The 26,329-nt window shown below is 54.4% G+C and overlaps 9 protein-coding genes across 14 annotated transcripts in view; 6 read left to right on the top strand and 3 right to left on the bottom strand.

Moving 5' to 3' along the window:
- H257_09997 (hypothetical protein) overlaps positions 1 to 78 on the top strand; it is a gene marked incomplete at both ends in the record, with an annotated part of 1,799 nt that extends 1,721 nt beyond the window's left edge. Inside the window, one exon of the mRNA XM_009836407.1 lies at positions 72 to 78. Within this exon, the coding sequence (XP_009834709.1) occupies positions 72 to 78 (7 nt within the window). The remainder of the gene's footprint in view (positions 1 to 71) is intronic.
- Positions 79 to 1,126: 1,048 nt separating this feature from the next.
- H257_09996 (hypothetical protein) lies at positions 1,127 to 7,537 on the top strand. Its single transcript, XM_009836406.1, has 2 exons — positions 1,127 to 1,671; positions 1,725 to 7,537. The coding sequence occupies exons 1-2, from the start codon at positions 1,283 to 1,285 to the stop codon at positions 7,405 to 7,407; spliced, it is 6,072 nt and encodes a 2,023-aa protein (XP_009834708.1). The 5' UTR covers positions 1,127 to 1,282; the 3' UTR covers positions 7,408 to 7,537.
- A 201-nt stretch (positions 7,538 to 7,738) lies between these two features.
- On the bottom strand, positions 7,739 to 12,163 carry H257_09994 (hypothetical protein). 3 transcript variants are annotated; one of them, XM_009836404.1, is made up of 20 exons: positions 12,102 to 12,162; positions 11,942 to 12,042; positions 11,685 to 11,876; positions 11,496 to 11,642; positions 11,388 to 11,450; positions 11,252 to 11,338; positions 11,096 to 11,200; positions 10,969 to 11,037; positions 10,854 to 10,892; positions 10,714 to 10,794; positions 10,604 to 10,660; positions 10,423 to 10,551; positions 10,302 to 10,364; positions 10,185 to 10,232; positions 10,103 to 10,132; positions 9,950 to 10,027; positions 9,827 to 9,895; positions 9,683 to 9,775; positions 9,327 to 9,596; positions 7,739 to 9,278 (listed from the first exon to the last, which is right to left on the bottom strand). In XM_009836404.1, exons 1-20 carry the CDS (start codon positions 12,134 to 12,136, stop codon positions 8,521 to 8,523), a joined length of 2,514 nt encoding a protein of 837 aa, XP_009834706.1. In that variant the 5' UTR covers positions 12,137 to 12,162; the 3' UTR covers positions 7,739 to 8,520. The 3 variants fall into 3 exon arrangements, with proteins under 3 accessions (XP_009834706.1, XP_009834704.1, XP_009834705.1); XM_009836402.1 differs by having other exon boundaries at positions 7,750 to 9,278; positions 9,683 to 9,778; positions 9,950 to 10,030; positions 12,102 to 12,163; XM_009836403.1 differs by having other exon boundaries at positions 7,750 to 9,278; positions 9,683 to 9,778; positions 11,096 to 11,191; positions 12,102 to 12,160.
- Positions 7,752 to 8,535, top strand: H257_09995 (hypothetical protein). Its single transcript, XM_009836405.1, has one exon. It carries the CDS (start codon positions 7,770 to 7,772, stop codon positions 8,511 to 8,513), a length of 744 nt encoding a protein of 247 aa, XP_009834707.1. The 5' UTR covers positions 7,752 to 7,769; the 3' UTR covers positions 8,514 to 8,535.
- Positions 12,164 to 12,620: 457 nt separating the features above from the next.
- On the top strand, positions 12,621 to 15,276 carry H257_09993 (ABC transporter E family member 2). 3 transcript variants are annotated; one of them, XM_009836399.1, is made up of 8 exons: positions 12,621 to 12,787; positions 12,842 to 12,913; positions 12,984 to 13,039; positions 13,096 to 13,357; positions 13,406 to 13,498; positions 13,550 to 13,884; positions 13,951 to 14,326; positions 14,408 to 15,276. In XM_009836399.1, the coding sequence occupies exons 1-8, from the start codon at positions 12,629 to 12,631 to the stop codon at positions 14,942 to 14,944; spliced, it is 1,890 nt and encodes a 629-aa protein (XP_009834701.1). In that variant the 5' UTR covers positions 12,621 to 12,628; the 3' UTR covers positions 14,945 to 15,276. The 3 variants fall into 3 exon arrangements, with proteins under 3 accessions (XP_009834701.1, XP_009834703.1, XP_009834702.1); XM_009836401.1 differs by having other exon boundaries at positions 12,984 to 13,357; XM_009836400.1 differs by having other exon boundaries at positions 12,842 to 13,039.
- Positions 15,277 to 15,394: 118 nt separating this feature from the next.
- On the top strand, positions 15,395 to 15,995 carry H257_09992 (hypothetical protein; the record flags this gene model as incomplete). Its single annotated transcript, XM_009836398.1, has 1 exon — positions 15,395 to 15,995. One exon carries the CDS (start codon positions 15,395 to 15,397, stop codon positions 15,932 to 15,934), a length of 540 nt encoding a protein of 179 aa, XP_009834700.1. The 3' UTR covers positions 15,935 to 15,995.
- On the bottom strand, positions 15,956 to 21,757 carry H257_09991 (serine/threonine protein kinase). The gene is made up of 12 exons (XM_009836397.1): positions 20,963 to 21,757; positions 20,224 to 20,905; positions 20,097 to 20,168; positions 19,735 to 20,052; positions 18,925 to 19,692; positions 18,001 to 18,873; positions 17,777 to 17,950; positions 17,670 to 17,726; positions 17,373 to 17,622; positions 16,724 to 17,322; positions 16,423 to 16,650; positions 15,956 to 16,373 (listed from the first exon to the last, which is right to left on the bottom strand). Exons 1-12 carry the CDS (start codon positions 21,634 to 21,636, stop codon positions 15,981 to 15,983), a joined length of 5,088 nt encoding a protein of 1,695 aa, XP_009834699.1. The 5' UTR covers positions 21,637 to 21,757; the 3' UTR covers positions 15,956 to 15,980.
- Positions 21,758 to 21,851: 94 nt separating this feature from the next.
- H257_09990 lies at positions 21,852 to 26,106 on the top strand. Of its 2 annotated transcripts, XM_009836395.1 has the most exons (14): positions 21,852 to 22,176; positions 22,238 to 22,363; positions 22,420 to 22,491; positions 22,563 to 22,759; positions 22,815 to 22,901; positions 22,947 to 23,136; positions 23,183 to 23,251; positions 23,315 to 23,368; positions 23,416 to 23,475; positions 23,542 to 23,676; positions 23,725 to 24,000; positions 24,079 to 24,552; positions 24,609 to 24,666; positions 24,728 to 26,106. In XM_009836395.1, the coding sequence occupies exons 1-14, from the start codon at positions 21,877 to 21,879 to the stop codon at positions 24,961 to 24,963; spliced, it is 2,334 nt and encodes a 777-aa protein (XP_009834697.1). In that variant the 5' UTR covers positions 21,852 to 21,876; the 3' UTR covers positions 24,964 to 26,106. The 2 variants fall into 2 exon arrangements, with proteins under 2 accessions (XP_009834697.1, XP_009834698.1); XM_009836396.1 differs by having other exon boundaries at positions 22,420 to 22,759.
- On the bottom strand, positions 24,889 to 26,139 carry H257_09989 (hypothetical protein; the record flags this gene model as incomplete). Its single annotated transcript, XM_009836394.1, has 1 exon — positions 24,889 to 26,139. The coding sequence occupies one exon, from the start codon at positions 26,137 to 26,139 to the stop codon at positions 25,051 to 25,053; it is 1,089 nt and encodes a 362-aa protein (XP_009834696.1). The 3' UTR covers positions 24,889 to 25,050.
- Positions 26,140 to 26,329: the final 190 nt, after the last annotated feature.

The following is a 26,329-nucleotide window of genomic DNA, read 5'->3' as shown; positions in this document are numbered from 1 at the left end:
CGTCGTTTTCGTCTTCTGTACTCCATGTAGGTAAGAATTCTTGCATGCACTAACTTCCTAAACATGTGAAGTACATGATCTCAAAGTTTCAGCTCAACTCCATGCGTCTTTACCGAGAAATCAACCACCTGCGATTGGACTTTCCAAACATGCGCACATGTGCGAGCGCAGCATGTATACTACTAGTACTAGTACATGTCAGTTTTTAGAGATCATGCATTTCCGCATGTAACGTCAAAACCATTTAAAACAATTCAATACAAAGTTCTTTATAAAATGTTGATATAATAATACCTCACGCATTCAGACTCCGACAAAATACCGTTCTAATACAAGGTCAGAGATCTGGCAAACCGGTGAACACCACCGCTGTGCTTGCATCCCAACATCCTCGCGTTCTCATGTATGAAGTGGACATTTTGAAGTAACATTAGCATGTTGCATAAGGGACAAACTGAGTCGACATGCGAGATGATTGAGAGTTTTCGTTCATTGTGATTTGGATGAGGTTTTTCTTGTGTAACTTTTGAACGTTTAAGTTCAGTTGCGTTGGCCAATCAAACTGTCTGAAATGGGTGCGAAAGGGTTAGAGGACTAGGCAATTATTGCATAAATAAGTATAGTTGTGGGATTTCTAATGATGCAGTAGCACCAGCAACGCATGTCAGCGAGGGGTTAAGTCGTCTCAGTGCCTAGCGATAGAAAACCGATGTGATGCGCTTAACTCCGGGAATAACATTATACTTCGAAACATCCGTGCCCTCCGGGGGTAGGACGAAGTCCCATGTTACAAGGGTTTTTTGTTGTATATATGTGTGGAATCTTATCTAAGGAATTCCCCCACTAAAGGTGTACGTATAGTTTGGGTGTTTTGAAGGTAAGGAACATATTAATACTGCTGGGGGGAATTATTCTGGTGCTCGTGTGCTTACTGTTAAGTGATTTATATTTTTCAGAGCTTAGGCGCAACATATCTTTTTTCGGATACAATTCCACTTGCTATTTGTATCGGATGCGAGAAATAAAAAAACGAAAAAAGGTTTTTCTCTGGCCATTACTAACTGTCGACCTGGCCTTTACAAACGTGAAAAAGCCCCGATGTAGTATTAGTATTGAAATATCCTAATTTTTGTATACCGGGCAGGGGCAAGACTCAGTTTTTCGATATAAAACGTCAGAACCGACGCCAAATATTGGGCGGTTAGTTTTCGTTTTCGTCAATTCCGTGCCAAGTCCCTTGCCGCCGACGAGACTTCCCCTTGCGACACAACGGACGTTTGGGATGAGGAAACAACAACGAGGAGACACTGACAATGCGGCGAGTCGCGGCCTTGAACGCCAGAAGCAGCTGTGCGACGAAGGCATGGCACTGGTGAACGAAAGCGTCGGCATCCAAAACTCTGGTGGGGACACGGACCTCGCGGAGCGGAACCTGAATCGAGCGGTCGAGATCTTTGAAACGGCGCTGGGTATTCAATACGGCACACAAGAAGAGCAGGACGCGTCTGCGCGACTCAACAACAAGATGCTGCGATACGTCAAGATGATCAAGACGCAAAAGGCCAAGAACCCTGCCGTCGGCGGCAACAAGCGCGCCGCATCCAAGTTTAATATCTTGGAACTGGACAATCTCCCGCAGATTTACCATTCCATTGCGTCCAAACTGTTTAAGTACGCTTCCACTTCACGTGTGCATGTATCGGTTCTCACCTGGTGGTTTGTAGTTCGCAAAGCGGAGATCTTTTTGAGTCCCTCAAGACGACATTTGGGTTCCAGGACAACAACGTGCTCAACCAAAAGGAACATGTGCTGTTGTTGCTCACGAACTACAAGGAGCAGTTGGACGTTCCCGAGCCCAAAGCGCCGGCGAACCAGCCCGTCCCCGCCCGGGACCAACAGCGGGAAGCGCAGTTGGCCGACAAGGCCGTGACCAAGTTCCACGCCAAGCTGTTTGACAACTACAAGAAATGGTGCAAGTACATCGGCCAAAAGCCCAAGTTTACGCGCGACACGCTCACGGACATTGTGCTGTTCTTTCTCATTTGGGGGGAAGCCGGCAACTTTCGGCAGACGCCAGAGTTGCTGTGCTTCTTGTTCCACAACCTCGCGCCGAGTTCACAGGCGGGCGGGACCAAGGAATCTGGGGATTTCCTCGCCACGGTGATCCGGCCCATGTACAACGAACTCAAGAAGGACAACGACAAGAAAACGTCGAAAGGCGCGCGCGCGCCGCACAACGAGATCCGCAACTACGACGACTTTAACGAGTTCTTTTGGAGCAAAAAGTGCCTCAAGTACTCTGCGTACACGATCGGCGAAGCGTTTGCCAGCGCCGACAAGAAGGGAAACCCCAAGGTAGTCAAGAAGACATTTGTAGAGAAGCGGACGTGGATGCGCGCGCTTATGTCGTTCCGCCGCATCTTTCTCTTCAACTTTGCGCTGTTTCTGGCCACGGTCGGGTTTGCCGTCAACATGATCACGCTGTGCCCGGACAGCCCTATCATGTACGGCTCGGATCTGTCCATGGTCGAAGTGTTTGGGAAAAAGTACTACAATCCGCTAACGACCAAGACGAGCCTGGACTTCGATGCCAACGAAACTGACTTGTACGCGGCGTCGACGCTTGAGTTGGACACGACGGGGCTGTCGTGCAACGTGGCCAAGCTGTCGACGTGCCTGGGAGTGCCCAACTTCGTCAAGGGCCAGTCGTTTCACTACATGCCGCGGGACTTTCAAGAGCTGCTGCAAGACATCCCGTTCACGTCGTGCATTGAAAAGCAGAGCGGCCGCTGCACGTGCTACATTGAGCTGATCGAAAAGTGCTTTACGCAGACGGGCACGGCCACCGTGTTTGGCACAGACACGAACAACATCAACAAGGGCGTGACGATCAAGTACAACCAGGCGCTGTGCGGCAAGGTGTACAAGGAGAACGCGCTGCAGATTCTAAACAACAACTCGCCGGGGCGACTGAACTGCGGGATGTGCCGCCTCGAGCCGACGCAGTTGCTCAATTCGCTGCCCAAGCTCATCACGTCGCTGATCGACTTCAAGCGGTTCACGGACAAGAAGCAGAGCGATTATGGCCCGCTGTTCTTTGTGGGCGGCATCGGGTGCCTCGTGCTCGTGTTTGTGTGTGAAATCCTGGGCCGGATGTTCTCCGGCGTCGGCGTCGGCTTTGTGGGGCGGTCGCTGCCAGTGCCGTTCGCGGCGTACTGCCGGTACACGTGCTTTTGGATCTTCCTCTTTACGTGCAAACTTACGTTCGACTACCAGTTTATGGTCAAGAATCTCGTGGAAACGACCGTGTTCATTTGGATCTCGGACGACAAAACGTACCTCCCCACGACCCAGTTCCTCATCAACTTCAGCTTCCACAACATCTTGTACATTCTGTTCTTGTGGATCCCAGCGATTACAGTGTTCCTGTACGACGCGCAGATCTTTTACGCGCTGTTGTCAGTCATTTTTGGGTCCATCCGCGGGTTCAACCTGCGCATCGGTGAGCTGCGGTCGTTCCGCATCCTTCGGCTCACGTTCAAGTCGATCCCGAAAGTCTTCAACAAGAAGCTCGTGTCCAACTTGATTGAGCGCAGCGGCAAGAAGAAGAAGGACAAGAAGAAGAAGGATACCAAGGACGAGCCGGCCCCGGAACGCCGATTTCAGCGCGTGTCGTACTCGGAAGGCAGCAAGCCACTCACGGGCACGGCCAAGGGGTTCAGTTCGCTGCTCGAGAACGACGGGTACAACGAAATGCGCACCCCCGGCGGCAATGAATTGGACACTGCGTCTGCATCTGGCCGCAACTCCAACATTGGGTCCATCACGGGCGTGTCTGGCCCCGAGTTTGAACGCACGATTCCGTTTGCGATGGCGTGGAACCGGTGCCTCGCCAGTATGCGCGAGGCGGACGTGCTGAGCGACCGCGAACTGAACGTGCTGAGCTACCTGATTGATTCCAAGGACGTGGCGGAGCGGCGGCTGTACCCGCCGGCGTTTTTGACAGCGGGCAAGCTGGACGAGTCGATTGACATCATCATTGAAAGCTACACGCTGTACGACAAGCTCAAGTCAGATAAGAAGAAGGACAAGACGCTGCAAAAGGTCGAAGTGTCGATGCGCGAACGGCTGACCAAGGACGACTTGCGCGTCGAGTCGATTCTGGGCTCGTACAAGTTTTCGTCGCAAGTGGTCAAGCTGCTGCTCGGGGACGAACACAAGGAGCTCGAAGCGTGCTTCAACTTTATCGAGGAGATGGCCACGACCAAGTCGACGCTCAAGGGACTGAACTTTAGCAACCTGTACCAGGCGCGGTCGGCGTGCGCGGACCTGATGAAGTCCATTCTGGAGGTGCCCAAGGGCGCCCACGAAGCCAGCATCAAGTTTTTGCGGTCGCTGTACCACGTGATTGACAACGTCGAGGTCGTGATGGGGTGCCTGAAGAAGGTACTGTCCAAGCAAGAACACTTGGTGAAACTGCTCAACGACACGCCGCTCAAGCCCAACTCGTTCTTCTTTCCCGGAGACGCGCAGCATTATGCCAGTTCGCAGCTCCAGCGCATCGTGAACGACCAAACTGCGATTGATATTGTATCCCGCGCGTACCAGTTGCTCACGGTGGACAACTTTGACGCGGAGCCGCGGTCCGAGGAAGGGCAGCGCCGGTTGCGATTTTTCACCAACTCGCTGTTCATGGAGATGCCAGAAGCCAAGCCCGTGAGCCACATGCACTCGATCTCCGTGTCCACGCCCTACTTTAACGAAATCGTGCTCTACTCGGTGAAGGAACTCACGTCGGAGAACGACGACTCGATCAAGCTGCTGTACTACCTGCAAACGATCGACCCGTTCGAGTGGGAGAACTTTTTGGAGCGCATTAACGCCAAGGACGTGAACGAAGCGCTGAAAAAGTACCCGGAAGAGGTCCAGCTGTGGGCGTCGTACCGCGGGCAGACGCTGGCGCGGACGGTGCGCGGCATGATGTACAACGAAGAAGCCATCCGGTTCCTGTACTGGCTCGAGATTGGCGAGAACGAACCGATGCATTTAACCGGATGTGCGTGCAACCGGTGCATCAAGCTGGACGAGATGGTCGCGCTCAAGTTCAACTACATTTGCTCGTGCCAGATCTACGGCAAACACAAGGACGAGCAGCGCCAGCAAGCGCAGGACATCGACTACTTGCTCATGAAGCATCCCGGCCTTCGTGTGGCGTACGTGGACGGCCCAAAGAAGGTCAAGGATGGCCCGCCCAAGTACTTTTCCGTGCTCATTCGCGGCCAAGGCGACAAGATCGTCGAAGTGTACCGCGTGGAGCTACCAGGAGACCCGATCATCGGCGAAGGCAAGCCCGAGAACCAGAACCACGCGATCATCTTTACGCGCGGTGAGATGCTGCAGTGCATTGATATGAACCAAGACGGGTACTTGGAGGAGTGTCTGAAGATGCCCAATTTGCTCGCCACCGTGGACCGTAAGGAACACGCCAAGAACCCATTGACGATCATCGGGTTCCGCGAGTACGTGTTCACGGGCGCCGTGTCCAACCTGGCGGCGTTCATGCAGATCCAGGAGCTGTCGTTCGTGTCCCTCGGGCAGCGCATGCTCGCGCTGTTCCATGTGCGCCAACACTACGGTCACCCCGATATCTTTGACAAGATGTTTGCGATCACCACGGGCGGGACCGCGAAACCATCCAAGGGCATCAACTTGTCTGAAGATATTTTTGCCGGTTTCAACACGACGTTGCGCGGCGGCCACGTCTCCCACGAAGAGTTTATCCAAGTGGGCAAGGGGCGTGATGTGGGCATGCAGCAGCTGGCCCTGTTCGAAGCCAAACTGTCGTCCGGGGCAGGCGAGTGCGTGATTTCCCGCGATGCGGCGCGCATGGGCAGCCGCCTGGACTTTTGGCGGTTGAATTCGTGGTTTTACGGCAACTTGGGGTGGTACTTCACGCAAACGATGACTGTGTTTGGCATTTACGCGTTTATCTACGGCAAGATCTACTTTGCCCTGAGCGGGCTGGACTCGTTCTTCCTGCAGTCGGGTCGGCTGGGGATCAGCGGCGTCCTGAACACGTCGTGGGCGCTCCAGTTTGGCTTTCTCCTCGTCGTGCCCGTGATCGCAGTCGTGGGCGTCGAGCGGGGGTTCCGCCATGGGTTTTCCTACTTGGTGTGGAACTGCATGACGCTCGGGCCGCTCTTCTTTACGTTTCAGATGGGGAACCGCATGAACTACTTTGACCGGACGCTGATCCACGGCGGCGCAAAGTACCGCGCGACCGGTCGCGGGTTTACGATCAAGCACGAAAAGTTTGCCGAGCTGTTTCGGTTCTATGCGTTTTCGCACTTTTACCGGGGCGTAGAGCTGGTGTTCCTCCTGCTCTTGTTTTCAGCGTACGGAACGTTCTCATGGTGCAATTGCTCGTGGCGGGTGGACCAGCTGTTCTACAACAACATTGAGCCGCTCCCGTACGAGTGGAAGACGCGGTGCTACAACAACTTCTACCAGACATGTGTGTTGCCAACCAACCAGAACTACGGCATCATGAGCTTTTCGCTGTGGATCATTGCTGGCACTTGGCTGTGGGCGCCGTTCTTCTTCAACCCGAGCGGACTCGACTGGGACAAGTGCATTGACGACTACAACGACTGGCAAAACTGGCTTACAACCAAGAACGACTCGTCTGAGAGTTGGTTTGGCTGGTGGTCCAACGAACTCGAGTACCTCGAGCACTCGAGCGTGAGCGCGCGCGCCGTTCAGTTCTTGCGCAAGTGCCGCTTCTTGTGTGTGGCGATAGGGATTTACCTCCAGCTCATGTACCGATTGTTTTACAAGGACCAGAACAAGCTGATTGTGTTTGATCTGTCGAGCAAGACGCCGGGGGTGTTTTTGGAGTCGCTCAAGCCGTTCATTATCGTGGCGGCGCTGCTGGTGCTCATGCTGCTGCTCGTGTGCTGCGGGTACTGCGCGAGTCGGTTCTCCAAGCGCAGCCAGATGAAGCAGAAGAAGCTGCGCAAGATCAAGTTCAACATCAGCTTTTGCATCCTCGTGGTGGTGCTCTTCTCGTTCTTGTACTTGACCATCATGCAACTGTTTGAAGTGTTTTTGATCATCGTGCTGTCCGTGTACTGGTTTGTCCAGTTTGCCATCGTCCGGCTTAAGTCCAACCACGTGGTCATCCTCGCCATGGCCAAGAGCTTTGACCGCGCCGTGGGCTGGATCGTGTTTGGCCCGATCCTGTTTATCGCCATGTTCATGCCGTTCATCTCGTCGTTCCAGCAGCGCGTCATGTTCAACAGCGCGTTCACGTCGGGGCTCGAAGTGTCCAAGCTCTTTTCGCACGATGTGGCGCCATCGCACTCGATCAAGGCCAAGCGGCCCAAGAAGAAGAAGCGCGACGAGTAGACAGTCTTGCTGCTACGAGTACGAGTAGAAGTAGTAGGTGGTTTTGCACATGTGTTCATTGAATATTAACATCAGGTATATATATATATATACTTCGTAATATATACTATTAATAGTACGTATATATCGACTTTATTCTGGCTAGTACTGTACTATTCGGTCAAAACGACATGAAATGAAGGATTAGAGGTTTGTTCTATTAGAAAATGTATGGGGCGGGTAGTATTTTATTCGGCATTCTTCCGAATCCGGATAATGCCGCGAAGTCTGAGTCAAAAGTATCCTACCAACCGGATAATATTCGTCCAGATGAGGTTGGTCGCAGTAACAACAATTTTGGTCATCCCAACGAGACTGCCGCGATGTACTACTCCGAACTCGTGCGCTCGTCGCTTTGTGACGGAGAGTTCCAGCAGCAGGAGCATGCGTTCCAGATGGGGTGTCCCAGTCGGGACAGGACGGTGGCGGTGTTTGACTGGGACGACACCTTGTGTCCAAGCACGTGGCTGCATAGTCAAGGCCTCCTTCCCGCCTACAGGGGACACAATGTTGCGTTGAGCGCACTTGTTCGCCAAGTGCTCGCTGCTCTCGAAGTGCGCATTTGTGCGCTTCTGACCAAAGCCTTGACGTACGGCCCAGTCTTTGTCGTGACTGCAGCCGAAACGGGATGGGTCGAGATTGCGTGTTCGTTGTACCTGCCCGCGGTCAACAACTTGCTGAAAATGTCGGACGAAATTCACATCGTGTCCGCGCGCAGTTGGTTCGAACGAACATTTGGCAGTGGCGGCGACGCGCGGCGGTGGAAACTCGAGACGCTCGGGATGATCGCGTCGAAATGCTTCGGGAACCGCCCGGGGTGGGGCAATCACAGTCTCATCTCGGTGGGGGACTCGTTGGCGGAGCGGGACGCATGCCACGCCGCCGTGCATGTGATTCCCGAGACGGCGCTCCTCGCCAAGACGCTCAAGTTCATCGAACACCCCGACATCGGGGACATCTTGAAGCAAGTGGACCTGGCGTTTATGAGCTTTGACAACATGTGCGCGTACGACAACCATTTGGACTTGCGAATATCGCTGGATCATTTACATGCAACTACATACTAGATGAACTCTAATTTATTTTGGCTTTTTTCGTCTTCTTGTTGCCACTCGTCGTTCCCGCCTCGGCCACCTGCAGCCGCGACGGCTTCATGATGGTGAACCGCAACTCGGCCTCGACGCTCTTGGAGTGGTTGCGAAGGTAGTACGCGTTGTTGGGCGGCACAAAGTACTCGTCCCCTTGGCTAAGGAGAAACCGCTGCGCTGTCTCGTCGTTGTACTCGCCTTCGGACGGGTGTGCGTACGCCACTTCGAGGGCTCCTGGCTGGCACTGCAGCACCACGAACGACTGCGTGCAGTTGCCGACACTTTCGGGCTGCTTGACGCCACTCGGGGGCAGCAGCAGGCGTCCCGAGATCCACGTCGGCAGCGTGGGCCCGCCCGGCAGGTTGAACGTTTGGCCGGCATACCCACACGGGAACCCCTGGACGCCCGGGAGCGCAAACACCTGCGACGACTTGCTGCGGCCAATCACGCGCATCTTCGTGGCGTCGTCGTGCAGTTCGTCCCAAATGTCGCCCGTGTCGGTAGCCAAGTAGGAAAACTCGGACGGGAGGTCCGCCGTGGGGAACGGCGTCGTCTTGGACTGGTACGATGACTTGTGCGGCTTGAGCTTGACGGGGGTCTTGGTGCCGGCGCGCTCGACGTGCGAAATGGTCGGGAGGATCAGCCCCACGCCGCTCTGCCGTCGCTCGTACACTGGCCGCTCGCATTTGTACCATTCGAGTGGCTTAATGCGGCGCCGCTTGGAGCGACGCACCCCTCGGCCATCTATTGTCCATCAAACAAATGAGAGAAGGCGAGATGTACTGTACGTACCCCCGTCGCTGTCCGAGTCGCGGCGGATGGCGTCGGCGTTGCTGAGCACCGTCACATCGACGTCCGAGTGCTCCGATTCCGAGTCCATGCGTGACTGATCCGTCAGTGCAAATGACGACTCAACGTCCGACCCCGCGTCCGCGCTCGCCTTTCGACGGCGGTTCGAACGTGGTTTGGCTTTTTTGCCGACAGATTTGAGTGTTTTGGTTTGCTTGGGTTTCTGCAACTGTTGCTTCGTTGGGCTCGACGGAGGCGTGTACAACGTATGATCTGCCATAGAATATTAATACATATATATTTGACGTTGTCAAGAATATAATAATAGAATCATATAGGAAGAATATATGTCTACGTACCTTCGGCATGGGCAATAGGCGTCAAGTTGCCTTCGAACGGGTCGTCGTCGTGGGGAGAAGCCATGCCAAACTCAAACTCTTGTCGGTCCACTACTACTGTACCACATCCTCGTTTATAAAGGGAAATATATCAGCTGGCAATACCTCGATGTTTGCGCTTCTTTTGCGGGGTCTTCATGATACCATGGGCGTCTTCAGATATCGAGTTTTTTGCTGATCATACACTCAATTGTTGGTGTTGTTTATTCATAGTGGAAGCACATTTACATTTGTGTGGACGGGGGGACGCGACTTCACGCCTCGACGGTGAAGTTGTTTGACGAGAAGTGGGGACTTTGGGCATCACTGCTACAAAGAATACCCACGTCATAGAGTAAACATGCAATCAATATGATGCCAGTTTTTGCATGTAAAACCAACCGTCTTCTTCGTCGTCGACATCGTGATCGTCTACACAGACACAGCGTCACACAATGGATTTGAAAGGATTGAAGAATCGCACCGAGAAAGCGAGATTCATCCAAGTCATTTGTCCCACGACCAACAGAGTCTATAGTGGAATCACACGATTAATAACACCACAGGAGGCCTCGGTTATAGTACGATCGATCCAACTGACCACGGTTTCCAGCATACGACGACGACGGGGATACTGGGGATGATGGTGGGCTATGGTTCGACTCTGCCACAACAAGCACACAGGATGAGGACATGAGTTAGGCATATTTCCAAGTTCTTACCTCGGCCATCGAAGTCTACGGCCGACATACGCGGCGGAGATGCCTGCTTTGGTGGAGCACTTCGGCGTGGAATCCCTCCCCGTGGGGACGGCCTCGATGGCGCAGCATCGTCGGCCTCTCGTTCGTCATCTAAATATCATCCATTTTTCAATGAGAAAGCCACGGACATGTAGTTACGTACGTTGTTCAGATACCGCCATGGAGCGGTCCGTGTCGCTGAGCCGAGAAGTCGGTGTGTCTATCGCATTGGTTAGTGTTGATTCTTCTACATAGACAGGTTGGGCGGACCACCTCGAACCAGAGTCGGCGTCGGCGATGGCGTCCGCTCGATGTTTTGAGTAGGATGGCGGCGGGATGCCGACGGCGTAAGACCTAACAGATATGAACACGACACATACAAAGAGCACAATCAATATATACGGGCGACAGACCTGCCGCCATGAAGCTATTCGTGGCGGGGGAGTCCAGGTCTATACACAAAGTCCCCTTGTGGCATGAGAAACCAGCTGAAAAAGTGATAACTTTGTGTCGGATGATTCCATGTACCCAAACTCTTGACCGTCGATGCAGGAGATGACATGTTGCCAAATGAAAACTCATCTCGCACAGGGGATGCTGCTACGTCAAACAACGTCAATCCATCGCGCATTCTGTCATTCCTAGAGAGCCTTACGAGCTGGTTCGTCCTTTATGGCGACCCCACCGATGACAGCGCTACTCGTCGTCGATACGGGCGTGGTGTCGTCCGTGGGAGGCGATGGTTGCGGTCCTGCTGGGGCTGCGTTTACGTGACTCAACTGCATCGACTTGTGGGAAGGGGATGACGTACGTGTGCTGCTTGGGAACTTGGAGCGTCTTGCAAATGGAGGGGTGATAGCAGTGCGCGACGCTGGGACCGGTTGGGACGTGGCTACTCCTACGCTTCATGAGAGCCGTTTCAAGGAAACGTCGTTTGATGAATGCACCTTGCTGGACTCTGTCGTTCTCGTCTTGGCCAGACGATGGAGGAGCACTCCCGAATGTATTCCCTACAATGGCCCCGTGAGCAAATATGGATGCGGCAACGAACATACGTCTCTGGCGGCGATTGAGATGCGTGTGCTTCTTGGGGAGAGTCGGAGGCGCAGTCTTCTCAGGCTCGGGAAGGGTGCTTGACGCTTCGAGATCAGTGCCGCCAAGTTCGCCGCTTTCGTTTGCACGAGGACCACTGGGGGATGTAGCTTGGAAGAGTAAGTACTTGAGAAAACGAAGTCAATACGTACTGTTCGCCGACGCGCCGGCTTGCACCCAAAACTCGTCGATGTCATCGAATCCGTCGGAATTGCGATGGACGTTCGGCCCAGGGTCTGATGCTTTCTTGGGTGTCCTCAGCACAGATTTCGTCGCCGGCGACTTCCCGGCACGACCAGTGAACTCAAATGCGTCGCCAGGACGTTGGATGTCTGTGGTCGAATCTACAGAACGAGTGTACGTGGGTGAAGACACAAAAGACTGGGGTCTGCATGCGAATGATGCATACCGTTCGCAGCAGACGAATCGTCATCGTCCCAGAAGTCGTCAATATCCTCGAAGCCGTCGGAATCCCGTCGGACATCCTTGCGCACGACCACACCGGAACGTCTATCGTCACAGAATTAGCGGTTCGTCGCCACATGTGGCCACATTCCCATCGCCAATACCTTCCGATCGCTCGAGTGGCATCAACGCTCGACATTTGCGCGGTAGTTGCTGGGGTTTGAATTTTGAAATCTGCAATAATATTATGGAACAGAGATCATATTATTACTGCGGAATGCATACTTCGAAGTAGTTAACCTGAGACTGATAAATAAAAATATTTTAGTAATACTAAGTCATGTCGATTGGCGCTCGATTTAGTAGTACTACATAGTACTATGCTCTGGCTACGCGACGATAGTAGTCGGGCGTAAAACGATAGGCAAACTCCCACGCACCAAGCCAAACATATCCCGCACTTGAATCCCTTTTCGTATTGTTGGTAGTACTGTGAATTCATTGCCTGTTTGTGCTATGCAGTGTACCATGTCGGAATGATATGAAGGGGATAGTAATACTATTCCGGAGTACTCCGTACTCCGTAGTCAAGAGACGGATAAAAGCATTCTGAAGTCGAGATTGTATGCTGATTATTATCCGGACAGTACTTTGGCTGGTTGTCGGCCAGTTTTTATTCTTGGCAGTGGACATGTCGGACAAGTTGACCCGTATCGCTATCGTGAGCGCCGACAAGTGCAAGCCGAAGAAGTGTCGCCAGGAATGCAAGAAGTCATGTCCGGTGGTGCGCATGGGCAAAGTGTGCATTGAGGTTACGGGGAAGTCCAAGGTCGCGTACATTTCCGAAGGGGTACGTCCGGCCGTCGCCATCTTGAAAGTGCGTTTACTCAACCGCCGTGCGTAGCTGTGCATTGGTTGCGGTATTTGCGTGAAGAAGTGTCCCTTCGAAGCCATCAACATCATCAACTTGCCCAAGGTAGATACGTCATGTTCATGTTGGATCTTCTCGTTCGCATGTCGACTCATATGTGCGCCTTTCCACGCAGGATTTGGAAAACAACACCACCCATCGTTATGGTGCCAACACTTTCAAGTTGCATCGGTACATACATATCCTCCTTCCAGCCATCTCGCTTCCCTAACGATGGCATGGATTAGTTTGCCAATGCCTCGCCCGGGTCAAGTGCTGGGTCTGGTCGGCACCAACGGGATCGGCAAGTCGACGGCGCTTCGCATTCTCGCGGGCAAGTTGAAGCCCAACTTGGGTCGCTACGAGTCTCCGCCCGAGTGGCAAGAAATCTTGACGCATTTCCGTGGATCCGAGCTCCAAAACTACTTCACCAAAATCTTGGAGGACAACCTGAAGGCCATCATCAAGCCCCAGTTTGTGGATCGCATTCCCAAGGCAGTCAAGGGCCAGGTACTTTGCATCAGGCCCTTCTTACACCACCCACAACGACGTCCTTAGGTCATGAACATCATCCGGGACCGATGCGAGAAGGAAGGCAAGCTCGAGCACTACATGAACGAATTGGACTTGCTCCACATCCAGGACCGCGACGTACGTTGTCATCTTCGAGTTGGTACCCTCTCACGAAACATGGCGTTGTAGTTGGAAGTGTTGTCGGGCGGGGAGCTGCAACGCTTTGCGATTTGCTCAGTGGCGGTGCAACAGGCCGACATTTACATGTTTGACGAACCATCTTCGTACTTGGACGTCCGCCAGCGCCTCAAGGCCGCGCTCGTGATCCGGTCCATGGTGGAAGGCCAGCACTCGTCGTACTGCATCTGCGTCGAGCACGATTTGTGTGTGTTGGACTACCTCTCCGACTTCATCTGCGTCTTGTACGGCGCGCCCAGTGCGTACGGCGTCGTGACCATGCCCTTCAGCGTGCGCGAAGGCATCAACATCTTCCTCGCGGGATTTGTGCCCACGGAAAACCTCCGGTACCCCCTCCCCCCGTCCTTCTCAGTTATCCCCCGTCAAATTCACGTTGATGTAAACTTACTTAGGTTCCGACAAGAAGAATTGACGTTCAAGCTGGCCCAAACCGCCGACGAGATGCAGCTCAAGGACGACACAAGCGCCAACACGTACACGTACCCGAGCATGACGCGCACGATGGTGTCCACCAAGGACAATGAGACGACGCAGTTCAAGCTCCACGTGCAGGGCGGGGCATTTGTCAACTCTGAGATTCTGTGCATGTTGGGCGAGAACGGCACGGGCAAGACGACGTTCATCCGCATGCTGGCCAACCAGCTCAAGTCGGACGAGCTCGAGGCTGCCGAAGCTGCCGACGACCACTACGAGATCGCCAAGGCGTCGCTGCAGTATGACGCCAACGTCGTCAGTTACAAGCCGCAAAAGATCGCGCCCAAGTTCCAAGTACGTTGTTCGACCACCTTATCTGAAACAAAACAAGAGCAAAAGGTCACGCAATGCATTTTTTGTGTGCGCTTTTTGTAGGGCAGCGTGCGTGCGTTGTTGCACAAGCGCATCAAAGACTCGTACACGCACCCGCAGTTTATGACGGACGTGACCAAGCCGCTAAACTTGGACGACATTATCGATCAGGCCGTGCCCAACCTTTCGGGCGGGGAACTCCAGCGCGTGGCCATCGTGTTGTGCTTGGGTAAAGCCGCCGACATTTACTTGATCGACGAACCGTCGGCGTACTTGGACTCGGAGCAGCGCATCATTGCTTCCAAGGTGATCAAGCGGTTCATCTTGCACTCAAAGAAGACGGCGTTCGTGGTTGAGCATGACTTTATCATGGCCACCTACTTGGCGGACCGTGTGATCGTGTACAAGGGGCGACCGGGCGTCGAGTGTACGGCGCAGTCGCCGCAAAGTCTGCTGTCGGGCATGAACATGTTTTTGAAGCAGCTGGAAATCACGTTTCGACGTGACCCGACCAACTTTCGTCCGCGGATCAACAAGCTCAACTCGGTCAAGGACACGGAGCAGAAGAGCACAGGCAACTACTTCTTCATGGACGACTAACTCGACAGGATACGATGCTGCCGCCACGATCAGCATTTAGAGAAGACGTTGGGCACTACACAACACGTCCATACGTTGAACTTACACGACTCCATTTGATATGCCTTCGGTGTTCATGTCTACCTACATCTTGCCGCGTTGCTAGGAGTTTAGCGGTGCCGTTGTGGATGTAAGCCTTTCTGAGGCCACAAGAGAGAAGCGTGCGGGTAGGCTTGGCCGTAGCGTGCCAGCGCTTGACAGTCACAGCATGCTGCTACCGTGATACGGTGACGTTGACTCCTGAAATCTTGAAACGGCACAAGGAGTGGATCTTCGGTAAACCTGTGTAAAACCATACTTTAAACGCTTGCGACTGGGCGTTTCCCCTACCCCCCAGAACGTTGTTCAGCCTCGATCAATAAGAACAGAGTGGCACGACAGTTACGAAATTTCCGGATAAACCTGTGTAACATGATATGGAACTTGCAGATCCACGATGTCGTCATTCATCAATTGCTCTTCATGGACTCGTTCCGCTTCTTGGCGCGGCGACCTTCGCGGTCCGAAGACAGCAGCACGCATATGCCCAGTCCCATGATGAACCATCCAGCATTTGAACGGCCAACCGTGGACGCTTCACCTTCAGGAGCGCCACCCATTCCATTCGGGCACAGTGCACGGACCCCAGTTGGTCCAGCCATCGTTCCCGTGGACACAGACATCTCGGAGAGCGGCGACGAGCTGCGGCGCGTCCGCCGCACACGAAGCAAGTCCGAGTGCCTCTTTCTAGCCAAGAACCACTCGAAGAACGAACTTCCAGGTCCTTGCCAGGACTACATTACCCAAATCCAGACCATCATGGCCAAAAACGACAGCGCCCGCAGCGGGTCGTTGTCCACTGGGCCGAGTCCATCGACGTCCCGCGGCACAACGCCGACATCATCCAGTGCTCCAGCCCGACGAAACAGTGTCTCTGGCGTGCCCCCTCCTCCCCCTGACCTCCAGATTTAGTTGTTTCTCACAATAACATCTGAAATAAATTATTCGTGTTCGTGAGTTAGCTGAAAAACAAGCGTCGCTGGGCGTCGTGCCACGCTCGCCCCGTTTGAATCTGCGCAAGTCGCTTTATCTGGCCGTCCTTGTGGATGGCTCGAGTGAGCATGTGGCAGATGGAGCACCGATACACTTGCCACGAGATGTCGCGAACAATCACTTCGTCTGTCGGGGCCTCGGCCGTGGTTTCCCAGTGCCCCCATTGTGCCAAGTCGACGATGGCCTCGCCATCGCCACTGACGTCGATCCATTTCAACGGACGAGCGCTGGTGTGAGGGTCGAACACCTCCTGCTCTCGATGTGGCTTGCATACCATGCACAGCGCACAAGGAGCAGACTCTGTACAGCATGCTGTGGCTGGGGATACGGTCTGAAATGCATGCGTGCCACAAATGCACTGGACAAACGGGAATGTTAATGAAACATGCATGTACTAAGGTACCTACCTGGTACGTGTTGGTGTGCTGGGCGGATTGCGTCGTGATGCATCGCTTCTCTTCCCAGCACAAGAGCGACGTCAAGTGCGCCGTCGACGGTATGAGGATGGTCTCGTGGGGTTTCCAGAGCTGCTTGACCAGTTCAAAGGACGACGGGCCGAAGAAGAGCATGTGGTACACGTAAAGCACGGGCATGAGCGCCCGCATGACTGGCTTGGAAGGCACGTCCAGCAGCACCTACCAGATTGGCCATCACTAACTACTAACTGGTAGCTCAAGATATAGTAGTAGTTAATAATGATAATCCTACCACTCGATCCGACACATACAAGTCCCAGAGCATGGAGCAAATGGCCTTAGCGTGGCGGAAAAGGTCCTGGGTGTACTTGACTTCTTGTTGGTCGAACGGCAGCGAGTGGTGGGGGGTGACAAAGATCGTTCGAGGTCGGGACGAACGGTTCCGATGGGTGGGGGGAGTGTGGGTAATGACAACGCCGTGCTCCCCGTTCCAGACGGGCTGCCACCCCAGGTACAGCCGTCGCGAGAGCCGAAGTTTGCCCGTCGGCGCAGGGTGGTGCACATCCAGCAGCCGCACTTGGCGGGCCATGGCGTCGGGTGCCGTGAGGTGCTGTGGACGGATGGACCGCGTCATCTCGACCAGACGAGGGAGGCGAAAGTCCAGTAGCTTGCGTTGAATGCTATCTAGGGAAGGTCGTCGCAGCGGGTCTCGAACCAAGATGAAGCTGAGCAGGTCTGACACCGTGGCGACTTGGTGGGTTAAGACGTCGTCGTCGATGGCGCGCTGGGGACTCAGGCGGGCCACAGCCTCATGCAGCATGGCGACGTGCTTGTCCATGAGCACTGGCGCGGTCGAGCAAGTCAAGTGGGCAAACAGCGTCGGCCATTCCTCTGCATGATACATGTCAACCACTTTGCATTTGAACTAGAAATGAGCCCACCATTTCCAAACAGCATTGACCCCGTGATGAGCTCAAAGAGCAAGCACCCGACCGACCAAATGTCCGAGGTATACCCAACGGCGCCTGCAAAGTTGAGCATTTCGGGGCTTTGAATCGCTTCCGTGCCGCGGGCGTAGAGGCAGTCGAATGCCGACGAAGACGAAGGGACGACGACGACGGACTCGCCAAAGTCGCCAAAGCACACGTTAAACTCGCTCAATGAAGCGTTGCGTACCAACACGTTTTCGCACTAGAAACCGTGTCACACCACATCGTTGATTGACCGAATAGTAATACCTTGATGTCCAAATGTGCGACAGAGGCAGAATGAACGGTCGACAGAGCCCAGCACACCTAAGTGTTGGTTTAGTACTAGTACCTGATATATTGCGAGGACTCCGTACTTTGGAGAATACGGCCAGCAGCGTGGCCAACGTCACCGTCGTCGCATTGTCTCGCCAGCCCTTGAGGCTGCACTCGGCGTACTCCATCGCAATAAAGTACCCGTCCTGCGACAGGCCGTAGTCGTACAGCTGGACGGCCGCGGCATTTCCGCGCAGATGTTCCATGACCGTCACCTAGTTCCCCCCCCCAATGTCAAAGCACGAAAAGACAACGTGAATACTACCTCATTGTACACACAATAGAGAATCGACCGATCCTGGGGTAACTTTTGGGGCGGGAGGACCTTGAGCGCGATGCTTTCGCGCGTGTTGGGGGAGTGGAGTCGAATGATGGGCATATCGGATGTGCAGCGGTAGACAGTTCCGAACGCCCCTTGTCTGGGGGGATCGAAGCCCCGGAAGAACAAGACGCGATCCGACAGGCTGGGCGCGGCCAACTTGACCAGCCGGAGCTTGGATTGCCGCCGCGAGGTGTGGAGCTCTTGGTCGGCGAGTCGACGGGTAAGTTGTGGAACCAAGTGTTTGCACTTGGGAGAGTCAAAGTGCATTTGCAGCCAGTACAAGATGTCGACGTCGTGGGACCCGCCAAAGCGGCCGCAGTAGGTCGGATTCAACGACTGATTGTCCGCCGTTGTCACGAGTAGGTTGAACACGTGGAGGACAAAGGCAATGTACATGTCGGAGGAGCACCAGAACTTGAAGTTGTCCATGGGGTGAGAATGTGAACACTCTAGAAGTGATTGTTCTGGCGTGGCCAGTTGCTGCAGGGGCATCAGTTTATGCAATTGAAGCAAGGGAATCGACGACGCGTCTTCCGTGCGCGCAAGGACGAGGAGCGAAGAAGCATTGGGCGTGGCACTGGACTTGCACGGCCTTGATGCAAGGGTAGGTCCTCCATCCGCCGAGTGGAAACCAAACAATTGAAGTAGCACAAACTCGTCCAGGTCGGCCCACGCGGTGGCTGCGTATGTTGACACCGTGACAAGGCAGTCCCATACCAAAGGCGTATCTCGATCGTGGAAGTAATAGCATTCCAGAAAACGACTGAATTGGCGTGCGACAAGTGCTCGTGGAATCATTCGTGCGGGTGTGCATTGCTACATCCAATCAATCAAGGGATGCAATAAACAAAACGATGTCACACGTACATGGAGGCATTCCAAGTACGCTTTCCACGAGCGGAGGCCATGTTCGTTGGTGGCATCGTGGTGAAGTTGGTCCGTGGAGGGCACGACCTCCAGAAACCGGTGCGATGTCGTCGTGTGCATGTCTTCAAACCCTCCTGCGGGCACAGGACATCCCATCTTATAAAGCAATTTGGACCAAGTTGCTCCGATCGTGCCGGGGTACATTTTTGTTTCGGCGCGGCGGGAACCGAGAAACCCTAGGCTCACCGCAAGCCACTTGGCGTAATACACTGCGTGGGGTGAGCCAGCCTCCTCCATGGCGTTTCGGGCTGCGCTTGCTGCCGAGTACAGCGGGGTGTAATGCACGAGCACATGGAGCAGTTTCAGCTTGGTCGCGTGCCATCCCGTGGACAGCAGCAGGAGTCTCCACAGCTCCAACACGGCAAAGATAAGCGACGATGTCACAGACGCAGTGGTGACAATTCCTGAGACGATCTCGACGATCGTGGCCGCCACTGCCTTGCCGTCGTCGCTGTCGCTGTGCTTTTCGTCCAAGAGGCCTGGAAGGCTCGCAAGGAGCTGGCAGAATATGCGCACTTGGACGACCCCGTCATTGATGTTGAGCATATGCACGCGACCCACCACTGCCGTCAGCCACGTCAAGTCCACCGTGGCACTGAGCGAGTCGTCGTCGTCCTGTCGAGCCCAGCCATTGAACTTTCGAAGCCACTGGTTTAGAAACATTCGCTTCCAACACGTGTCGTCGGTTTGGCTTGCCCAGAACGCCAGCTATCCGCGTGATCAAAGGGATGTTCTCATATGTTTTGGTACCTCGGACGTCAACTGGTGCACACACGCGGCGTCCGCCTTGCCCGCTAGGGCTGCCGCGCTAGACTTTTCGTGCAACTTGTCGATACAGCGCAAGAACTGCAACGCTGCGAGTTTCTGTGGGCACTGACAAGCCTTGCAAGGGGTCAAGGGCGGTGCCCGGAACGACGGCGTGTCCAGGCGCGGGAAGACGTGAGGGGTCGCGTCGTCGTCGGTATCGTCGGCGCACAGGTCGTTGTGTGGCTGTTTAGAGTGTGGATACCGTCCGACAAACTCATCGCGGACAAATGAAATCCCATGGAGTGCCAACTGGACTCCCGCCTGCCATTGAATGTGAGCGCATGCGACAGTATGGTCATGTGTACCTCATGGGCGGATGGATATGAAGGTGGTAGTGGCGGTGCGTTGGACCCAGAAGGACGTGTCGACGTCACGGCCTACGTCAAATATGTGACAAAGTGGACCCAACTGTCCGGTCGCTTGCAATGGTACCAGAGCGGTCCCGTGTGTTGTTGTCGTGTCTGGGGCATACAGGAGGCACCTTCCTCGGCTTTGAGCACGCACGGCGGCATGAACTTCTGCCATGAGACTGGCCGATCGAGACCACAGGGCCGACGCGCCTTGGTTGTTTACAAACGCGTGCTGAAACGACGGGACGGAGAGGAGGCCGTGAACTAGTCTCAGCACGTACGCCACGTCCGGATTGGCCCCGACTGCGCCGCGGACGACTTGGGCGATCTTCTCCGACCCAATCGAGCCCAACTCGTACTGGCAGGTGAGGTGCACAACGTACTCGACCGCGCGGTCCGTCGTGGGTCGAGTGAACCATCTGGCTGCATGCACGTCGACGGATTGCAGCTGCACGAGAAAGCCGAGGATGTCCAGGCGCAGCTCGAGCAGCTTGGGGCTGGTCGACTGGTCGGGCGGAACCCGCAGGAGGATTTGAAGTACGTCCGTGAGTGGGCTCTCTTTGGTAGTGTTCTGGTACAGCTGCGCGCGATCCATGAGTGCCTGGAGCAGTTCCTCCTCAACATGTTCGTCTTCGACCGACTCATGGCACGACGGAATGTACTTGAAGGACGACCCGCGGGGCATGATCATCGACTCCAACGACTTGGGCGGCACGCCTCTGAACGGCGACTGCCCCAACGCCATACCTTTGATCGTCGCAAACCTAATAGCAAGATGAAGTAAACTTACATGAAACCACGACAGAAACACCAGTACGAACGTCATGTTCCACGGGTACTTGATGCGCCAGAGGCTCCCGTCGAGCGAGAGCCTTCGCCGGTTGAAATAGATGTCGATGCTGCATCGGGCAAAGTTGAACCGGATCGAAATCGGCCGGGCTTGCATGATGTCCACGTGGATGCCGTCGCCAACGGGATAGCCCAAGACGCGGATGGTCGACGGAAGTGACGAAGACGGGGTCCAATTTTCGTTCAGAGACGGGTCTTGGCAAATCTCGCTGACCTTTTCCCCGACGTACAGCATGTACTCGGCCCAGTACGCGCGCAACGTCGGGTACATGGTCGGATCCACGTACGCCTTGTGCACGTGCTGGCTGGTCTTGCTCCACTCGATGTACGCCGACCGTCGCAAGGGCGTGAACCACGTTTTGGACGATTTGAATCGCATCGGAATGTGCGCCACTTGCACGCGGGTGCGGAACTTGACCATGATCGACAGCGACAAGTCCGTGGGTCTCCACCACGATGCGGACTGAGTCAAGTTGTGTACGAACAGGTACGACCCCATCGGCTGGGTCTTGAGGTACGCTTCCGCCGACTTTCCATCCGGCGCGATGAAGGCTGGGAACGAATGAGTGACGTGGGGATCCAGAACTCCATCCTGCAGCATCGAGATGACCCGAAGTCGACCAGGTCGAATAACGTGGTCCGTCATGACGCTTCAACACCACTCCGGTCGATATGATACAGATAAACCCTGCGAATTCAAGCCAAGAAAGTCGACCCACCGAGCTGTCCGTGCATGAGGTGAGCCTGGTATGCAGGCGGTACAAAACAATATTCAAATATAGCTAGATGAATGTATTGAAATGGACGACACAATTTAAATTGTAACTGCTACAAGCCTTGAAACGGTTCGTTGAATTGCCAAACGGTTCGAAGAAAGGGCGACAGAATGAACGTGTCGTGGCCTGCAAACCGATTGAAGGATGACGACTCGATCTCGCCAGAGGAGCATACGTTCCTGGATAAGTTATTTGCCGCTCGCAGCGACCAGCCGCTCATGGCGAAGTGGGTCGTCCAGCACAAAGGAAAGGCATCGTTCACGCGACGCATGCTTGTGGTGTCCAAATATCGATGCATCACACTTAAACCCCCCGGGCTTGGTGGGAAGCTCAAAGTGTCCAAAGACTGGTCCTTCTTGGACTTATTGAAAATCCAAGTCGAGCAATCCGACACGACAACGGCTATCAAGGTAGTGCTCACTACCGCTGGGCCATACAGTACAATATCGATTGACCTTGACAACATCGTAGGCCATCTTTAGCGGCGGTCGGATCCTTCATATTGACCCCGGGATGCATTGCGCAGATGTCGTGCGTACGATTCAGCATCGTATCCACAAGCTCGTCGACGCATTCCACTTCAGTGGCAGGCCAAAGGTACCCCACCTCAACGAGTTGTTGTTCGAACCAGTCCGTTCTAATGCACTTTGCAGTTTGCACTTCCATTGAATTGGGACGCATTCTGCACCGACATGAGCGACAAGGACAAGCTCGTCGAAGCATTTATATCCTTTTTATGCGTCTTCTTCTGTCGCTAGCCATTGATCTATTACACTTCCTTGACCAATGTGATTACCATGCTTGCTGTGATTTCTACCTCGTGCCTTTTCGAGGTGACATTGCGACCAAGCTCAAAGCCGCCATGGACACGACCCCAAGCGTCGCAGATTTTGAGCATTGCATTGTTGGCATGGCGGAGACGTCCAAGCCGGCGGACTGCGGCATCGCGCTCGCGTTGTTGCGGACCTTGCAACATTCTCGTCACTTCCACAGGTACTGTAGTGCGATTGCCTTCTCTTCCTACTGGACGTAACCAATTGTGTTCAAGTGTTGTCGTCCGGGGCTTTCCGATTGGGGACGACGGGATTTCAATGGCATTTCAGACGCTGGAGCAGCCGCATCCTGTTCTCTCCAGGTATGTCATCGCCCATAAGCAGCATGTTGATTGATGGTTGGCTAGCATTCGCCTGTCAAACGTTCTCGCGTCCAGAGGGGGATTGCAGGCATTGGAATCTGCTGCCAAGACCAAACACCAATCTCCGTCGGAATGGACGCTAACCTCGTTGGACTTGTCTGACAACAGCAAATGGGCCAAGGAATCCGTCGTGGCTTTGGTGTCCGCCTTGAAAGCGTTTCCGTCGCCGCTACGGGTACCAATTTTTATGCTCATCTTACCTTCTTACAGTTGTTGCGAAGGTGCTGAACTTGGCGCATTGTCATTTGACCCACTTGATGCCGCTTGTGGCGGTGCTCGCGCAACCATCGGTATCCTGTGCACATTTCCAAACCAAGCAATGTAGAAGTGGAATGTTCATATTGTTTTTGCAGTGGGCTGCGACGCTAAGGACTCTGGACCTGTCGTTCAACCCGATGGACGCTGACGTAAGCAATTTCCATGCGTCCAAGTCTCAATGTTTGGGTCGTTCTAGGCCACCGCGGGGTTGACAGGGTGGTTGTCGCAGGTCAAAGTTCTGCAGCATCTCAACTTGGTTCGTTCACCACCTGTCGTCATTCTTGTTCAAGTAGTTTTATGGTATATTTGCTGTCTTTTGTAGGCTGGCACTGGGATCGACACGTTCCAAGTCATCAACGCTTTGAAACGCAATGCGCCGCTGTACAAGTCGGCTCTAATGGCGCTAGATTTGTCGTACAATACGCTCAAACCCACGACGGCAGCCGCCTTGGGGGAGGTAATATTCCATACATATATACGGCGCTATTCAATGCCACTTCACTAGATGTTGGAGACAACTCAGTCGTTTACGTCCTTGGTCCTCCGAAACGTGAAACCAGCCCTCGCGAGCCCGACTCTGTCGACGATCCTATCGCCGTGGTTCCAGAACCCCCACTTTGCCACGCCATCCCGTGCGAGTGATTTGGCGCTGTCGTTGGATTTGAGTGAAAACAACTTGAGTGGCGGCGGCGGCACGCTCCTGGCCGACCTCATCAGTCGATCCCCCCGCCTCCGTCGCGACGTGCTCAAGCTCAACCAATGCACATTGCATGACGATTCGGTATCGTACACGCATCTCCGTCATCCAACGTTCTCATCCAATACTAACTAGTATATGTACACCTGACGCAATCCTTAGCTGGATGCGATTGTGGTGGCAGTAGCTCAATGCGACTCGCTGTCGGCCCTCCACTTAGAGGACAACGACGGCAGCCCCCCGCCCAAGTCGATTTTTTTCTCGTCGCCTGCCGTCCTGCGTCACGCTCCCGGCGACGCGTTCGTTAAGGTGCTGACCAAGCAAGTGCAGCTCAAAGAACTATACCTGAGCAACTCCCATCCCCAATCAAGGTACCCGCTGGCCCTCCTTCGGGCCGTGGTGCACTCGCTCGGCACCACCAACTCGACGCTGGAAGTGCTCGACATTTCTGGCAACGGCGGCGGCGACGACGTGGCCAAATGCGTAGCGGCGGTGCTGCCCAAGACGTCGTGCCTCCGCGCGCTGTTTTGGGATGGCAACCACACGACGCTGGCTGGATTCCGCCTGGTGCAAGAGGCGCTGCGGCGCAACCAATCGCTGCGGATCATGCCCGTGCCCGTGCAAGATACTCGTCGCGTGCGTTGCCTTCTTTGTTTTTATTGATATTAATATGATGTCATGATGTTTCGTAGCTGTTGGACCGTCGAGACCCCCAGCGAGAAGCGCTGTTTGCAGTACTGGGCTCCATGTGTACGAGAGATCCGAGGGTCATTGAAAGGATTAGCTTAACGTTATGGTTGTCATATCACAGGCGAGAGCATCGAGCGCAACCAAGCGACGGTCGAAACACACGAGGGGCCAACGGGCGTCATGTCGTCGATGGTGTTTCGGGACGACGCGTACGACAAGGCCGACGTGATGCGGCGATCGTGGCTGCAAAGCGGTCCAGCCGACTTGCGGCAAAGCTGGTCCCGCGGCCTGGACGCTTTGAGTGCTGTTCCACCGTCGTCAGACAACAACTACACTAGCCACTCGGTGGATGCATGAAAACAGTGTTAACGTATTAACGCGAGGGTTGAGTACATATGTCTATGCTACACTCCGCGAAGGCTGCCACGACGACACACCCTCTGCTTATTCCTTGTGCAGGTTGCCAGCGAGAAATAATTTATTCAAGCTCTTGCCGGCGTATCGGTTGATGTTTTCGCAGTACGTGTTCATTTGCTTCGTGATGAGCAGCGACTCCAAGCGGCTCGGCTGGCTCAACGACTTCAACAAGCTGTTCGGGTCTTCCTCTGCCAGCACGTCTTCGCCGTTGTCGCGGCGGACTTTGTTCTCGTCCCGTCGCTTCTGCACCAGCTGCTGGTGCTGCGCGCGCTGCTTGGCCACCGCACGTTCGTAGCCCTGGAATTTGTAGTGTTCTTGGGCCAGCTCATCCGCCCACGCACTCAGGTTTTGCAGGCTGCTCTCAAAGTACCCGTTCGTGGCCAGGTCGAGCCGGTCGAACTCCGAGTCCGTGAGCTTTTGCGCGTGCAAGTCGGCCAAGTACACGTGTACGAGGTCCGAGTTGTTGATGTGGATGGGGATTTCCTCGAGCAAGTTGGCCGATCGGATGTCGGCCTTGGCGAACGCTTCCTTTGTAAACACTTGCGACTTGTACTGGTCGAAGAACGCGCTCGTGAGGCGGAACGCCTTGATCGCGAGCGTTCCCTTGGTGGTTTCTACGGGGTCGTACACGATGCATATCGCGTTCTGACCGAGGTTCCGCTGGTACTGGAATTGGTACTCGATCGTGGCAGTGGTCGAAAACGTGCTGTTCAGGGCGCTTTGGTACCACCCGACCTTGTTGTTGTCCATGTTCACTTCGCGCAAGTTCTTCATCATGTCAATTTGATACTCGTCGCTGGCGGTCGAGTACTGAAGGTTCTTGTCCTTCGAGGTCGGGGACGATGGCATGTTCGACGGTTGGGCTTGGACGGCGGGCGAAGGGAAGCAGTTGGTCACTTCGAGGGTATCATCGGCTTCGAGGCCCAAGAGCGAACCGGCCACAGATCGCGGCAAGCTTTCATGGCAATGCTTGATGATTTGGAGGACCACCAGGCCTTCCAGCTGCACCTTGTCGATGCGTGTTTGCACGAAGTCAGCGGCGTCACTCATGTCTACGATGTATTCCGACCGCGAAAATCGCTGGTTTGGGGAATGAATGGCTGCTTTGTCGGACATGTTCTTTAGGGTACGAAAAGGTACCCTAAACAGGTTCTTCAGGGCAAATTGACCCAGAAAAGTCCATTGCAATCCCTTTTTAAGGCTCAATTACCCTATTTAAAATGCAAGGTGTGGAAACCGGACTATTTTAATCAAGCGAATCCCTTTGGTGTCAAATTACTAGGTGTTTGTATGCAGTTGCATAGAT

Source organism: Aphanomyces astaci, assembly GCF_000520075.1.
Source record: "Aphanomyces astaci strain APO3 unplaced genomic scaffold supercont1.26, whole genome shotgun sequence".
NCBI classification, from domain to species: domain Eukaryota; phylum Oomycota; class Saprolegniomycetes; order Saprolegniales; family Verrucalvaceae; genus Aphanomyces; species Aphanomyces astaci.
Note: the sequence above shows the minus strand (reverse complement) of the source record. Positions and strands in the feature narration are given on the sequence as shown.